At 40.6% G+C, this 15,268-nt stretch overlaps 1 protein-coding gene across 1 annotated transcript in view; it reads left to right on the plus strand.

Annotated features, from left to right (window-relative positions):
• The first annotated feature begins 2,813 nt into the window (after positions 1–2,813).
• naa15a (N-alpha-acetyltransferase 15, NatA auxiliary subunit a) overlaps positions 2,814–15,268 on the plus strand; it is a 13,849-nt gene continuing 1,394 nt past the window's right edge. The window contains exons 1-17 of the mRNA XM_035669272.1: positions 2,814–2,867; positions 3,971–4,055; positions 5,495–5,599; positions 5,877–6,034; positions 6,250–6,384; positions 8,147–8,300; positions 9,338–9,457; positions 10,049–10,144; positions 10,755–10,861; positions 10,941–11,013; positions 11,154–11,323; positions 11,429–11,581; positions 12,030–12,158; positions 13,279–13,492; positions 14,137–14,330; positions 14,413–14,521; positions 14,608–14,706. Coding sequence (XP_035525165.1) covers positions 2,814–2,867; positions 3,971–4,055; positions 5,495–5,599; positions 5,877–6,034; positions 6,250–6,384; positions 8,147–8,300; positions 9,338–9,457; positions 10,049–10,144; positions 10,755–10,861; positions 10,941–11,013; positions 11,154–11,323; positions 11,429–11,581; positions 12,030–12,158; positions 13,279–13,492; positions 14,137–14,330; positions 14,413–14,521; positions 14,608–14,706 — 2,155 coding nt within the window. The remainder of the gene's footprint in view (positions 2,868–3,970; positions 4,056–5,494; positions 5,600–5,876; positions 6,035–6,249; positions 6,385–8,146; positions 8,301–9,337; positions 9,458–10,048; positions 10,145–10,754; positions 10,862–10,940; positions 11,014–11,153; positions 11,324–11,428; positions 11,582–12,029; positions 12,159–13,278; positions 13,493–14,136; positions 14,331–14,412; positions 14,522–14,607; positions 14,707–15,268) is intronic.

Genomic DNA, 15,268 nt, shown 5'->3' on the forward strand with positions numbered 1-15,268 from the left:
ATAGGTCCATGGGAGTCACTGCAGGTTCGTGGTTCTCGCGGGAATTCGAAATATCTCGATAATTCAGAAAAAAAATTACTCAGAAAAATAGGGGGAAAAAATTAGTCAGGAAACAAACCAAAAAATAAATTACTAATTTCTTTTTTTTTTTTGTCAAGTGAATGCAATACGCATTTCTGTACAGATCAGTGTTCTCCAGTAAGGAAAAATAGGGCCAACATCAGATTTCATACTCTGATGTGAAAAAGATGTACTTCTTTGCTCACTATGTACAGGCATCTAACAGAGCGATGGAGGAGATGTGAATCCAGATGGAGGCCCAAACAATAGAGAAATATATAGAAATGGAGGATACGCTGCATAAGCTTTTTACATGGATTTGTTTGTTAATTGACAGATATCTTGTACAATATATAAACAAAAACATTGAATACATTTTTTTAATCAATGTATAACCACAGATGGTGACCTTTATTACAGTTCTGTAACTTTTAAAGTCCAAATTAAAATAAGAAAAATCTAATAATTACAGCACTCTTCTGTACATTTAAGCCTGATCATTTGTATTGTATCTTTAATCAAACATTAAAAAGCCAAGAAATTACCCAAGATTTATGTTTTTTTACAAGTCAGTTATTTTCTGTTTTTACTTTTGGTGCCCCTGCTGCCAGAATATAACAGTTTTTCTACCTTTTTTAAAAAGTTTTTTTTTTACAGTGTACAATGGCAGTGTCACATTTTCAACAACAGCCAAAGAAAAAGGTGATATGATGGTGGCTTGTGTCAGCTTGTTTGTCTTCCTGGTGTAGGGCAAACAGAATCTACAGTTATCCACATGGGCGCTGCCCTCCTCTGGATGAAGAGTTGTACTACAAACAAAAACAGTATGGAAACCTTAAATATTTTGGCAAAGGTAACTGTATTTGTGGCCCAGACAATGTCTGAGCTAAAACAAATATCCAAGATGGGCACCAAATTAGTGCATAGTGAATCCATCGAATGGATTCATTATGCACTAATTGTTTTTATTATAAGTCAGCTGTTTTGACAGGTAATGTAATAATTTGCTTTAGTGAAAGAAAACTGAGTAAATTTAGCTATAAACTATAAAGAAAATGGATTTAAGTAACTTTTATTCAGATACAATCTGTTTTTTAAATATTTTAAATAACTTTAATTAACTTAATTTACCTTAACAATAAATACTTGAGTTATACTACTACTTAAATAAAATATCTTTTATATCTTTTCAAAACAGTTTAATCAGTTTTATTGTGCACTCATTGCCCAGTATGCCCAGCTTTCAACACTTTAAATTCAATATTTAATGCAGCAAATGCTTCATCAATTGTTTTAATAGTTTAGCATTTTTACCTCAAAGATCTGTCTGAGAAAAACAGAAAAAGAAAGAATTTAGTTGATTTAAAGACAAGTACGGTATGTGTAATTAGTTGAAAGCTTTTTTTCATACAGTCTATTCTGTTTATTCTAATTTTAGCGTCAGTTATAGCTAGCTTCCTGCCCGTAGGTTTGACACCCTACCACCACAGTCACAAGGGCCAGCGCCTGGCTCACCAATGCACACAGCAGCAGTTATCTTTTCCTCTTTGTCAGAGAGCACATATCCTGCCAAACTCCATTAAAAGAAATCAGGAAGTATAACGCTTCAAGCTTATTGCTGGTACACAGAACAATAGTCCATGTGCCAGTCCTTGGTTCTACTCTTCTGTTAAATTCAACATGAAAGTGGCCCACCAAACAGCAGATGAAATCCTCATATTTTGGACTACAACACTGTTTTTACTGCAGTGACAAAAGTTAACTACATAACTACATAACATAACTAATAGTTGCTGGGTGCACTGTATGAGTTATGTCACAAAAAACATGTTCACCAACAGGCAAAGGGAAAATTAAAGTACAAAATTTCTGAATGACATTTGGTGTCACTAATACAAGGAGGAGAGGGAACACCTGTTTTAGGAAATGTATAGTACTAACTTACTATAGTAACGTTCTATTGTATGTCTGAAAAATCATAGAAAGACTATAGAACATACTATAGCAGTACTATATTAAAAAACATAGAAATAGTACAGGAATTACTACAGCAATATTACATGAACACCAAAATGTAACTATAACTTCACTATACGATCTCCATAGCCAACTCCATAGGATTCATTCATTTTTTCTATTGTGCGTGCCGAAAAAGCCCCATAGCATTACTATAGTAATACTGATGTTGTTACTGTTTTTGTACAGTCATTCTTTCAGTTATAATATAGTGTTTTTTGTAAGGGATGGCATTAAATGGGCAACTGATGAAGCCAGATCAGTGTTTAAAGAGCCAATCCAACCCCTGAATGCGTTCTCATTATTGCAGATACTAACGTTAAGTCACAAAGCCAGTCAGTGTAACATTTAACATTGTGTTAGCAACTTTCGAGACCAACACAAACAGCGCTACTGTACTCTCTCCATACAAAATATGTATTAATTTATTTTACTGTTGTATCATTCTGTAACATATCTAGTAATTTGTATTTGAAGTGTCATTAAATAAGACACCGTGTCATGTTAAACGCCATTTAGTCACTGGTACATTTTGCCCTGTTGCCCGTGTTTGACACGCAGACTCAGAGAGCATCCTGACCCGGAGGAGAAGCAGGTCGGCCATTTTGCTCGGAAGGGGGCCTCGGCTTCAACACGTGAGAGAGAGGAGCCTGAAGAGACTGAAACAGTCCAGGATCTTTGACTCCAAGAGGATATTATTCATGTGTGAACCGACAGAGGCATAGGAAGCCAACACAATGCCCACAATCACTCTACCGCCGAAGGAGAATGCTCTCTTCAAGAGAATATTGGTAGGCTAAATGCCTGAGAGAACGTTAGCGTCCTAGCTAATGCTAGTTACCAAGTAGCCGTCAGTTGTAGCAGTCAGAGCAAGTAGCCAGGGAGTTGCAAGTGCATTAACCAAAATATTCAGTACACCGACCGCATTGCAATTAGCATGTCTCTGTTGACTAGGAGTTGTAACAATGCAGTGAAGGGAACGGCATCGCTGGCTAGCAAATAATCATGTGGTGTCCTAGCTGTGCGTTGGCCTTGCAACACATCCAAAGTGTATCAATGACAACGCTGCCTGACACATGACAGCTACACACAACTTCCAGGTGGACAGTTGGGTTAGTTCTCTAGGAAATACATGCAGTTTGGAAACTTATTCGGCTGCACTGTCAATGAAGTTGAGCAATATTTGGCTTGTATGTGCGCCCGAAATAGTTGTCGTTAGTTGGAGCAATTCAGTTTAGCACATACAGCAAGCCCGCTACCTGCCGGGCACTTGTCAAACCAAACGTCATTTGCCACTTTGGGAATTTAACAGTTAACTTACACTAGCGTCTTTGCCACATGACGTAGACGGAAATCTCAAGGCGGTTACTGAATCATTTGAAGCCACATTTATGTCGGCATATCTCAAACACGCTAAAACAGTTTAGGGTTATATAGAGTTTCAGCAATCGATTGTAGCTATTGTGTACAGGAAGTTCTAATACTAATGTATTACTAATGTATACCACTAATATTAGCGGGAGTGTCTGTCCTTCTGTCAGTCAGGGACTTGAGTGCATGTATTGAGGTGGGGGTTGACAGGATTTGGGGGTGAGGGGGTCTGAGCTCCTGGTCATCTGGCCACTTGTCTGATTACATCTGATCAACAGCCTCCACCATGAGGGCCTTCTCTCAAGTGCTGTTTCTTCCATTTATCTTCAGCGAGACAATCTCATGCACAGCACTGTCCGCTGTGTGTGATGCATTGTTCGGACTCGGCAGGAAGGACCAGTTCTTTCTGCTCATCACTTGAACACACACGTTCTCTTTACGAGGCTCTCTAAGGATTAGTGCAGGAGAGACTGAGAGGCCGTTGGCCTCAGATGCCTGATGTAAAATCTGTCTTTTGTTGCAGAGATGTTACGAGCACAAGCAGTACAGAAATGGACTGAAGTTCTGCAAACAGATCCTGAGCAACCCAAAGTTTGCTGAGCATGGAGGTAGGACACGCGCTACTTGACTCCCCTCAAATAAGTGGGAAACTGGGAAATATGGTGCTTCACTGTTGTTTCTGCTGTGTTAGTGAGTGTAAAGTGAGTGCATCCCTGTGTAATGTTTGTCTGTGTGTTAACTTAAATACAGCCACCTTTCCTTGACAGTAACACTCACAGGTTTAGATAATGTTATCCTGTGGGACATACATGAACACAATATTCAGTACCATTGTTCTACGGATGAAACACATTTATTCCATTTAAAAAAATAACAATATGGTAAAAATCAGAATTAGGATTTTATGTCAAGTAGGTTTTCACATACAAGGGATTTGTAACAATGAAACAGAAAAATATAAAGACAGAAGAGAGATAGTAAAATGAGATGATATATACAAATACAAAAAGAGAAACAATATGTACAATATGACCGTTTCTTAAATAAATGAATACATTGAGACCACTCTGCATTACATAAATGAAGCGCTGTACAGGCATGTGCAAAGAATTGTCCAGGGAATGTGCAAGTTAGCAGTGTAACACATAATGATATTTGCAGTATGTAAGTAAAGATAAAACCCCAAGGGATGTCTGTAAATGTAACACATAGGTTCAGGGTGGCTGGTGGGTTTAAGAGTTTATATATAATATCTTGTGAAAAAAAATGTACGCTGTATGATAGGTCAATTTTCATACTACGGTATACCACAATATCGGTATATCGCTGCAACTTGTATATTATAATAATAGTAATAATAATATATGCTGTTGACTTAGGCTCAACTCACAAGTTTGATGACTTTAGACTGGACTTCCCTATACCAAATAAAAATACTTGATACCTAAAACTTGTGTTATTTAAAAAGTGTGACACAAATCAATTTTTTTCTCTTCATTTCCTGAATCAACTAACATGAACATTATTCATTCCCAGCATGTCCACACTTCATTTCCCAGATCAACTTTGTTTGACAGCATCTAATCAAGTTGCAGGAGAGAACCATGAAGAACTAACATTACTGAGCGCCAGAAAGATTGATACTGATAATTTTGATATATTCTGTCGTTAAAATGGCATTACATTTGGTGAAGAGCGCATTATGACTTGTTTAGGACTCAAAACTCTCAAAAACGTGAGTGCACATACTTGAGACCTCTTTGTGACTTGCAGAACAATGGCTTGGTGCCACCTGTGCTGTTTGCCATTGCAGTTATCCTCACGATGCAGCAGTATCAGGCTGTTTTTATTCCTAATGCTGCCTCATACTTTACCACTCACACCTGTTCCATTCAGCTAACAAGCAACTTATTAAATGCACAGAAGCAAACTGCAGTGTCATTCCAATGTGAATAAACTGGGTTGGTAAACAGTCATTGTCATTCTTAACAACTCGTGTCCCTGAATGTCTCACCCCTCTCCTCCCCACCCCTGCTTTGTCCTCCAGAGACGCTGGCTATGAAGGGTTTAACCCTCAACTGTCTGGGCAAGAAAGAGGAGGCCTATGAGCTGGTGAGACGAGGCCTACGCAACGACCTCAAGAGCCATGTCTGTATCCTTCCGCCAGAGCTTCAGGGCAGCCGGATTTCATCTCTCTCACAGCAGTGTAACACTACAGCTGCTGAACTCAGTCTCACACACTTTCCAGAGCAGTTTGCTCTTTAACTTAATCTCTGCTCTTTGTTTGGGGCTTAAACCTGTATTGAAATTCATCTGTCATTCATCTTTTAATTTCTGTTTGTTACATTGTTAAGCTCATATAAAGACCTGGATAGTGCGTCTCTGTGTGTGTGTGTGTGTGTGCTTCCTGAACTCAGCCATTCTCCCAGGCTGGCATGTGTACGGCCTGCTGCAGCGCTCGGACAAAAAGTACGACGAGGCCATCAAATGTTACCGCAACGCCCTGAAGTGGGACAAGGACAACCTGCAGATTCTGAGAGACCTCTCCCTGCTGCAGATCCAGATGAGAGACCTGGAGGGATACAGGGTGAGGGTCGCCAGAGAGACAAAGATGGGTTTAAAAAGTAGAACGGTCCAAATAAAAGGTCTGGATGGAGGGATGAGATATGGAGAGGTTGGGGGCAAAAGTTCAGACAGTTATCTGCTGCACAAGATGGAAAGGAGAGAGAGGTTGACTGACCAGTACAAGTCAGTGGTGGAAAGGATAATTAAACACAGATATTATTGATTTTCCCTCTCCAGGAGACTCGGTACCAGTTGCTGCAGCTCCGTCCAGCCCAGCGGGCCTCGTGGATCGGGTACGCCGTAGCCTATCACCTGTTAGAGGACTTTGAGATGGCTGCCAAGATTGTTGAGGAGTTCCGCAAAACGCAACAGGTAGGCAGGAGATACACTACTCAACACAACACATATCTGAAAGCAAATATAAGCTCCACTCTAACACGAGTAAAGCCCCAGCAATACACACACCGGACTAGAGATATGCTGCAATAGCACCTAACCCGAGCAGTTACCACTCAGTCCACACACCACACAGAGCTGGGGAAATGCAACGAAAAGATGCACTGTGATGCAGACGTGGAAGATTCTGCCCCGATTCAGTGGCAGAACACAATCTGGAGTTTGCAGCCCACATTAAATTACTACTAATGCTGATAGTTGATTTTCCGACCTCGTAAGTAACATTGCAATGTTGCTCTGTTGCATCGATTTGTGAGTGGAGGGAAAGCGTTTTGTACTTGAGCCAAAAAGTCATAGAAAAAAGACACCTTAGAAGTTGCCTTACAATCATCAATGTTTAAGTGATAGAATTAAATCCAGCCACACTGTCAGCTCAGTGAGTCTGCTACGTTCATTGTAAAGAATCCTAGTGTCTGAATTTATTTGTGAATTTTATGCTCTACATGGTGCTAGGGTTGCATACTGTTCACATGGAATTTGGTACCTTCTTTTCCATAAAAATTTAGTTTTAGTTGTAAAAAATACATCCAAACTCCTCTCACTACTGCAGTGCTTGCACACTTATATTTCAATGCAGTATGCAATTCATACTAAAAAAAGTTCACAAAACACGACATAATAATCCTAATAATCATGTCCAGATGATCAGTAAACTTGCCAAACGCCAGACATCAGCCTAAATCCAGAGAGCAAAAAAAAAGTTATATAAACTTATATTAAGATCTTATAGAGCATCCCTGTAACCATAGTAACTAATTCACTCCTGGTTGCACACGTTGTAAGAGGTTGAGTAAACTAAGTGACGTATTTTATGGATATTTCATATTACACTACATACAATGTATAACAGTAACAGTAGAGAAACTGAACAATGAACCCAAACAGGGAACACAGTAACTGCAGCAAGTTTTATTTCCTGTGAATATTATATCAGAGATGAGTTTTCCTGATATTTTAGGGACTTGCTGTCTGTATTTTGTATTAAATTATAATGGGCTTCTTTTTTCAGTGTTTTCTTGTCATTGTTCTATCAGCTATTTGGTTGTTTGAACCTTTCTAATGCAGGACGAGGCTGTTCATCAGAGTGAAGGCTCTGTGAATATAGCTTGTGTGCAAATGAGTTAATGAGTCTTTTTTTGCTACAATTGTTGTTGTCAAAAAGGTGCATATTTTAATTCATTATATTTTCCACTAATGCTATAGTTCAAGTGTGCTATCGTAACCCATAGAAAGACTGGCCAAAACTACCAAAATTAGAGCCAAGTTGTGATTAACTGCAGTCCTCCTTTAACAGAAGTGGTCCTCCACTCACTGTCTGCTGGTGTGGATGCAGTGCCACAGCTGATTTTTTTAACCTCTTTTTGGGCTTATTTATATCAACAACTTGGAGTCTCACTAAGGAGTCCTGCCAACTGCAAAGGAGCAAAAATATCCTCAGCAATGTCAGAATAGGACAAGAGAGCTAGAGGATGAAGTTATGAAGCTTCCTATGCACCAGAAAGAAAGACTATAGTGACCTGAATCTAATGATGATGCTGTTGTTGCACTACTCCAACACACTCTAAAGACTGGCATTGATGATTGATATTCTAATGCAGGAGAAACAAATTAAAATGCAGAGAATGGCATTAGTTTTTAATTTTTTGTCCTACTCTCTTGGCTGTGTGTGTTTGCCCAGACGTCTCCAGACAAGGTGGACTACGAGTACAGTGAACTTCTGCTGTATCAGAACCAGGTTCTGAGGGAGGCCGGCCTGTACAAGGAGGCCCTCGATCACCTCAACAACTACGAGAAACAGATCTGTGACAAACTGGCTGTGGAGGAGACGAGAGGTGGGTTGATGCTGTTTTATTATGTTTGCATGTTTAAGCAGAAGAGGTATTCTGAATATTGTGTGTCTTAGCTCTTGTGTGCCTCTCAAATGAATTAAAAATATGAATGTAGGGAGGTGAAGAGAATCTGTAACCACCATAACTGTACTAAAGGATACAAACCTACTGATTTGCAGTTCCATTACTGCTTTAACACACTGACCTGTGCCGAACTGCACCCGACATGGACCCTCTCCAGAGTAAGTGCAAAGTGCACCGGTCCCACTCTTTTCATTCAAAGAATGAAAAGACACACCTTCAAGCAGGTAGCCCTGTTGTAATGGAGATGCACTCGCCTGCCATGCTGGGCTGGTGCGCTCAGTCAAAGCCAGCACATGTATATGGAAGAACGCCACGTATGTTTTAATCCTGTATTCTCTAGAACAGGGGTTTTCAAAGTGTGGGATAGTGGGCTCAAAAGAACTTGAGAAGAAGAACTCAAAAGCAATTTTTTAAAAAACATCTTAAACATGTTTGTATGTTCTTCAACATATTTTTAAAACATTTTAAACATCTTTAACTGTGTATGTGCTCAAATATTTTTTTTAAACACAATCTTTGTCTATGTTATGTTTTTAACATCTTTTTAAAACACATTTTAACACCTTTGTGTGTTTTTAAACATATTTTGAATACATTTAAACATATTTTTGTTAAAAAACATCTTCACTTAAAAAAAACACAATTTAACTTTTCAACTGGTTTTTTAAACACGTTCACTCATCCGACGTTATCTCACATTAACTTTAATTAAAAGTGGGAGGCGCCTCACACTTTGAAAACCGCTGCTCTAGAACCATCACATTCAGGTGGTGCTGACATAAATGACATGTTTGAAGTGTTTCCACAGACAAACCTAACTTCCCATACAGAGGAACCATGGGAGGATCCTCCTGCTCTGGTCTCATTTATGTTTGCCATTCAGAGGCCGGCACAGAAAAGCAATGCAAGCTGGAATGGATTTCCTAATGTTTGTGTGTGTATGTGTGTGTATGTAGGAGAGCTGCTGCTGAAACTGGACAGGCCCGAAGAGGCATCTGAGGTCTACAGGAGACTCCAGGAGAGGAACCCTGAGAACTGGGCCTACTACCAGGGTTTGGAAAAGGCCTTTAAGCCAGGTGAACACCGTCCTCAGGCTCACACCTGGGTGCTCCACTCAGCCTCTGTATTTTGTGTGCTTGTGCTTGTGGCTCCTGATTTTTCTGATGTACTGATATCTATTCATTATTAATATTGTTTTCTGCAATAACCCTCACCTACAATTATGGTCTGTTCACAGTGACCATTAAAAGATCCCTTTCCCCCCTTTCCGGGGTGCCCGGTTAGCTCAGTCGGTAGAGCTTTCCAAGTGTATAATTTAGGGTCTTATGTTCCTGATAGCAAGCCTCTAAAAAGTATTGTAAATTAGTTTCAAGCCAAATTGAACTCCTGATTTTAGGTTTGAATTGGTTATGGTAATGCTCGCACATTTATTACGGAAATTACACAATTAATCCTGTGAACCAGTAAACAAAACCACATTAGCTGCCCCCCACCATCCCAATTCAAGTTTAGCTTAATTGCCTTGTTAAGTCATCGTGAAATGCTCTTTATCATTCAGTGTGATAGTAGGTGGCCAAAGGGGTGACTGCAGTATTAGTGGGGGTGATATGTTTACTGTCTATCCATGTTTCTCCTTACACTGTGTGTGTCTGTCTGTCTGTGTTCAGGAAGTATAGAGGAGCGGCAGAAGATTTATGAGGACTCCTGGGTAAAGTTTCCTAAAGGCCTGGTTCCCCGAAGACTGCCTCTCAATTTCCTCACAGGTAAACACAGCAGAGCCCGCGGCACCACCATACAGTCAGTGCTCAGTGACAGTGACTACACGTCATCACCACACTCGCTACAGCCTTAGAAATTGGCTAACACAGTGACAGCTCCATCTGCGGATGTAGACAGTGAAATGTCGACGAAGGCTCCAGAAAAAGCTAGGGTGCTTTAATGTGATGCGTTTAACAGTATAATTGAGGGATTTTGACTGTTGTTTACTATCCACTGGTGTTAGCTCAGTCAGTACTGGACTGCTACCTAGCTAGAATGTGAACCTGAGAGCACACATTAAGTACAGGCAGGCTTTACACTAATCAGACATTGGTTTCTTTCTGGATTCAACCATTCACCTTTAGCTGAGTGTACAGCTAAATGGAGAGCTTCCAATGGAGCTAACCACAAACTGTTTACTTTTTTCATTTTGGCTAACTCGTGCAATTAACTTAAATTGACTACAGCTGATAAAAGCTAAAAATAGAAGCTTACTAGCAGCACTGATACTACATTCTATTTTATGGGGACAACTTGTGTTTTATCGTGTGTAGTCTGTGCTATGCAGTGTAAATCTCACTTTACTGTACCTTTGCTGTGTGTTGTGCTGGCCAGGGGAGAAGTTTCGTGAATGTCTGGACAGCTACCTGAGGATGAACTTCAGCAAAGGCTGCCCACCCGTCTTCACTACCCTCAAATCGCTCTACACCGACAAAGAGAAGGTATGCCGCCTGGCTTTTAAAGTATCTGCTTCCACAATGAAATGCTTTCTAGCGTTTAACATGCTTTCTCCTTATGCAGGTTACAATCATTGAAGAATTAGTAGTTGGCTATGAATCCTGTCTAAAAAGCTGTCGAATGTTTAGTGAAAGTGGTGAGTGCCTCATTTGATTTGTTTGTTTTTTATTCATTTGTCATCCAAACTGTATAAATCACATATAAAGGCAGAGGTCTTTGGAGCTGAGCTGTGAGTACACACACTTTACTATGTGACTTGTGTAAAATGGTGTACAGATGATGGGAAGGAGGAGCCCCCTACCACCTTGTTGTGGGTGCAGTATTTCCTGGCGCAGCACTTTGACTTCATAGACCAGCCCAGCGTCGCTCTGGAGTACATTAACACCGCCATCGACAGCACGCCTACACTCATCGAGCTCTTCCTCATCAAGGCCAAGATCTATAAGGTTCAGTATGAACTTTACACATAAACAGCATAATGTTAGACATTTTGATTTGTTCATGAGTATTAAATCTTTCCTTGTCTTCCTCGCTGTTTCTTGTTCCTGTAGCACGCAGGCAACATAAAGGAGGCAGCTCGGTGGATGGACGAGGCTCAGGCCCTGGACACTGCAGACCGCTTCATCAACTCCAAGTGTGCCAAGTACATGCTGAAGGCTGGCCTCGTCAAGGAAGCAGAGGAGATGTGCTCCAAGTTCACACGGGTAAGAAACAGAGTTGGCAGATGTCATATATATATATATATATGTCATATATATATGAATGTCATAACTACTTTATTTTCAGTTGAAATGCTCTGAATGGTTCAAAACTAGGTGGTTTAACTGGAACAGAACCGGCTCCTTGTCTGCGGAAAAGGCCTAAGCGTGAAATTCCTTCATTCCTTCATTCCTTTTCTTCCTTCATTGCTTTTCTGAATCCAGTTTTGAACACTCTTGTGTGTTTTTTTGGCTTGCTGGTAAGACAGGTTAGGTTAAGAATACAAAAATGTTCTTCCGTAAGCCCCAGTGTGTCTGAATGCAAGAAGACAGTCCAGTTTCCATAAAGCCACCATGGGCCACCATGACTCCAGCTCACCTCTCTGACCACAGTTTGTTTTTGCTACACAATGTGATAATGGAAGTGTGTGTGTGTGTGTGTGTGTGTTTTCAGGAGGGGACGTCTGCAGTAGAGAACCTTAATGAGATGCAGTGCATGTGGTTCCAGACAGAGTGTGCCTTGGCCTACAAGGACATGAACAAGTTTGGAGAGGCCCTGAAGAAGTGCCACGAGATTGAGAGGGTGAGCTTCTACAACTATCACCAGAACCCCTTCAGTCCAATGAAGTGTAACTGGATTAATGAGGCTCCACTACAAATGTGTTAGTAGTGTCCCATTTGATACAAGACATTTTCTACAGCCAATTTACAGTCTTATTAAAGGTTATTGATATGCTTACTGGATGTCGCACTATGGTCCCTTTGTTTTGGTCTGGAACTCAGACCAAAACAATGGGAACAAAAAAAATATCACCAAAGCAGTTTTTGTTGGTCCTCCAGCCATCATCAGTGGTATTTTGGGAGAAATAAACCTTTAATTCACAGTGTTAGATCCAATAATACTTAAAAGGGATACAATGGCCACAACGTAAGCTAAACGAAGCCTGTCCACTAAAAGTTGTTGTTTTGGCCACTGACAGGCTCAGTGTCTGACAACATTATGGAAAGGATCAATACAGAGAAAGACCTTTTTGTTTAACCAGAAACAGCTGTAATATCGCAATCACTCCACCAGACTCCATAGATACATACATATCATTGAAACATTGTAACATTGTAACTTCATTCAAAGTGGACAGAAACAGAATCAGAATATCAGAATCAGAAATACTTTAATAATCCCAGGGGGAAATTATTTTTGTTACAAGACTCCAGGTAAACAATGTAAAACAAAATAAAACTCACCAAACCGTTTTTGTTAGTCTTTCCGCTGTTCCAACATTCACCTATTTTAGTTTTGTTGAAAAAAAAAACCTTAAATCACAGACGTAGATGATAAAAACAGCAGTTTCAGTGCAGCTGCACACGGAGCAGACCGGCTATGTAAGCAAACCACAGCGAGGCTGCGATACAACACAGGCAGAGGGAGAGTGACACCATGACTCCACTATATTCTTTACATAGAGAATAGCTGTTTGCTGCTATATTAATGTTTAAAATCTGATATTTAACCTTTAATTACAGCCTATTTAATTCCCCCAAATCACCAACGTATTTGTTTAATTGCCCCACTCTAGTCCTCACTCCTACCTGTCTTCTTATTAGATGAGTTAGACTTGCGCAACTTCTCTGTATGAGTGTACCACAATCATTCTTCTAACAGCATTTCCCTCTCACCGTTCTCCCCTCCTACTGTCCATCAGCATTTTGTGGAGATCACAGATGACCAGTTTGATTTCCACACCTACTGCATGAGGAAGATGACGTTGCGATCCTATGTGGACCTGCTGAAGCTGGAGGACGTCCTGCGGCAGCATCCGTTCTACTACAAGGCTGCTCGAACCGCCATCCAGATCTACCTGGCCCTGCACGACAAACCTCTGACTGACGACAACAAGGAGAGCCAGGCAGACACTGGTTAGTGTTTGTTTGTGTGGGTCCTTTTGAGATGGTCCCAAGATGTTTAGACGGTTATTGGTTGTCAAGGGGATTTACACCCACAATGTATGTGACATTTTTCCAGTTTGATGTTTGGGAACTGCAAATATTCCACCACTAGGTTAGACTGACCCTTTATTTGCTTCTGTTCATTGTTTGTTAGGTAAAACCTGATTATGGCTATATTCAGCTGCAAATACCATAATTCCCTCTTAAGAATTGTTAGGTATGTGTGTTGTACAAAATGTAGAATATCCTGTTGGAAACTTTTGCAGAAGCCAAGGACCCATTTCAGGAAAAACATTTTCCGTAGCAATGAACAGAATTCTGAAGTAATCCCAGTGGAAATGCTGTAGACAGTCCTATCTACAGGAGAGGAAAATGAAAATAAATTCTACTTGATTTGAACTTTTACTTGTGAGCTGGGTGTAAATTATGTTAGTTAAAATTAAAGTTAGTTCGCTGGAGACCCCTGCTTCCCACTTTAGTTCTGTGGTTCCATAGTTCCTCAACAGTTTAGTCAAAAAGTAGCTAACCGTTTGTAAAACAATAGCAGGTTGGTGACAGTACCATCTTAAAAAGAAAAGACATAAAAATGACTGTTTTGCTGTTGGTCTCTGCAGAGAATCTGACAGACAAGGAGTTGAAGAAACTGCGCAACAAACAGCGAAGAGCCCAGAAGAAGGCACAGCTAGAGGAGGAGAAGAAGAACGCAGAGAAGGAGAAACTGCTAAAGAACCAGAAGAAGAAGAAGGAGGATGATGATGAGGAGATAGGAGGGCCTAAAGAGGAGCTAATACCAGACAAACTGGCCAAGGTGGGCTCATACTTCTTTCAGTGTGAGGGGGGTTGTTGGTAGAATCATTACAGTACATTAACGTGACACAATCTTTTACCAGCCGGAGACTCCTCTGGAGGAGGCGGTGAAGTTCCTGATCCCCCTCAAGAACCTGGTGCGCAATAAGATCGAGACTCACCTTCTGGCCTTCGAGATCTACTTCAGAAAAGGTCAGATCAGATGCTAGCAGGGCGCATTAGACCACGTTTCACACACTCATTTCTGTAGCCCCAACAGTTTGTCTTCATTCCTCCAGAGAAGTACCTGCTGATGCTGCAGTCAGTAAAAAGAGCGGTGGCCATAGAGCCTTCCAACCCGTGGCTGCACCAGTGTCTAGTGCGCTTCTTCAAAGGAGGTGAGCTTAACACATACACACACACACACTCTCACTCACACACACTCAGTGACGTCTGCTGCAGAAGGGCAGGTGCTCGACATCGGAAACCTGCGTGTGGTCTAAGTTTGAAACCACAATTTTTTTTAATTCTTTTATTTTGGGACAGCATTTTATATTACAAAACCGAAGTCAGGGCAATGGTAGTTTCATTTATCTGCCGTCTACACACTTTTTAAAAATTTTAAATAAAAGAAGCAGCAAACTTTTTTTGCGCGAGAGGTAAATTGTGCACATAAGGGCAAAGAAAAGCATGTCAGAGACTTGACAGGAAACTATAAGAATCAGTGAGGCCGCTATATCCCCGACTTTTGGCGTAAAGACACAATTAACCAGCGTTATTCATTCCTAAAATATATTAATTAGTTTAACAGTATTTCTCTAGCAAGATTACTGGTCTACTAATCATGTACATCCATAATATGAAACCACACACTGTCCATCCAACTCAGACTCACTAAGGATAGATCTTTCTCAATAGGTTGCCTCAGTTTGAGCTAAAGGTGTGTGTGTGTCTGTGTGT

The sequence above is a fragment of the Morone saxatilis genome, unplaced genomic scaffold, assembly GCF_004916995.1.
Source record: "Morone saxatilis isolate NCDOM2014 unplaced genomic scaffold, NCSU_SB_2.0 Contig22, whole genome shotgun sequence".
Taxonomy (NCBI): Eukaryota; Metazoa; Chordata; class Actinopteri; family Moronidae; genus Morone; species Morone saxatilis.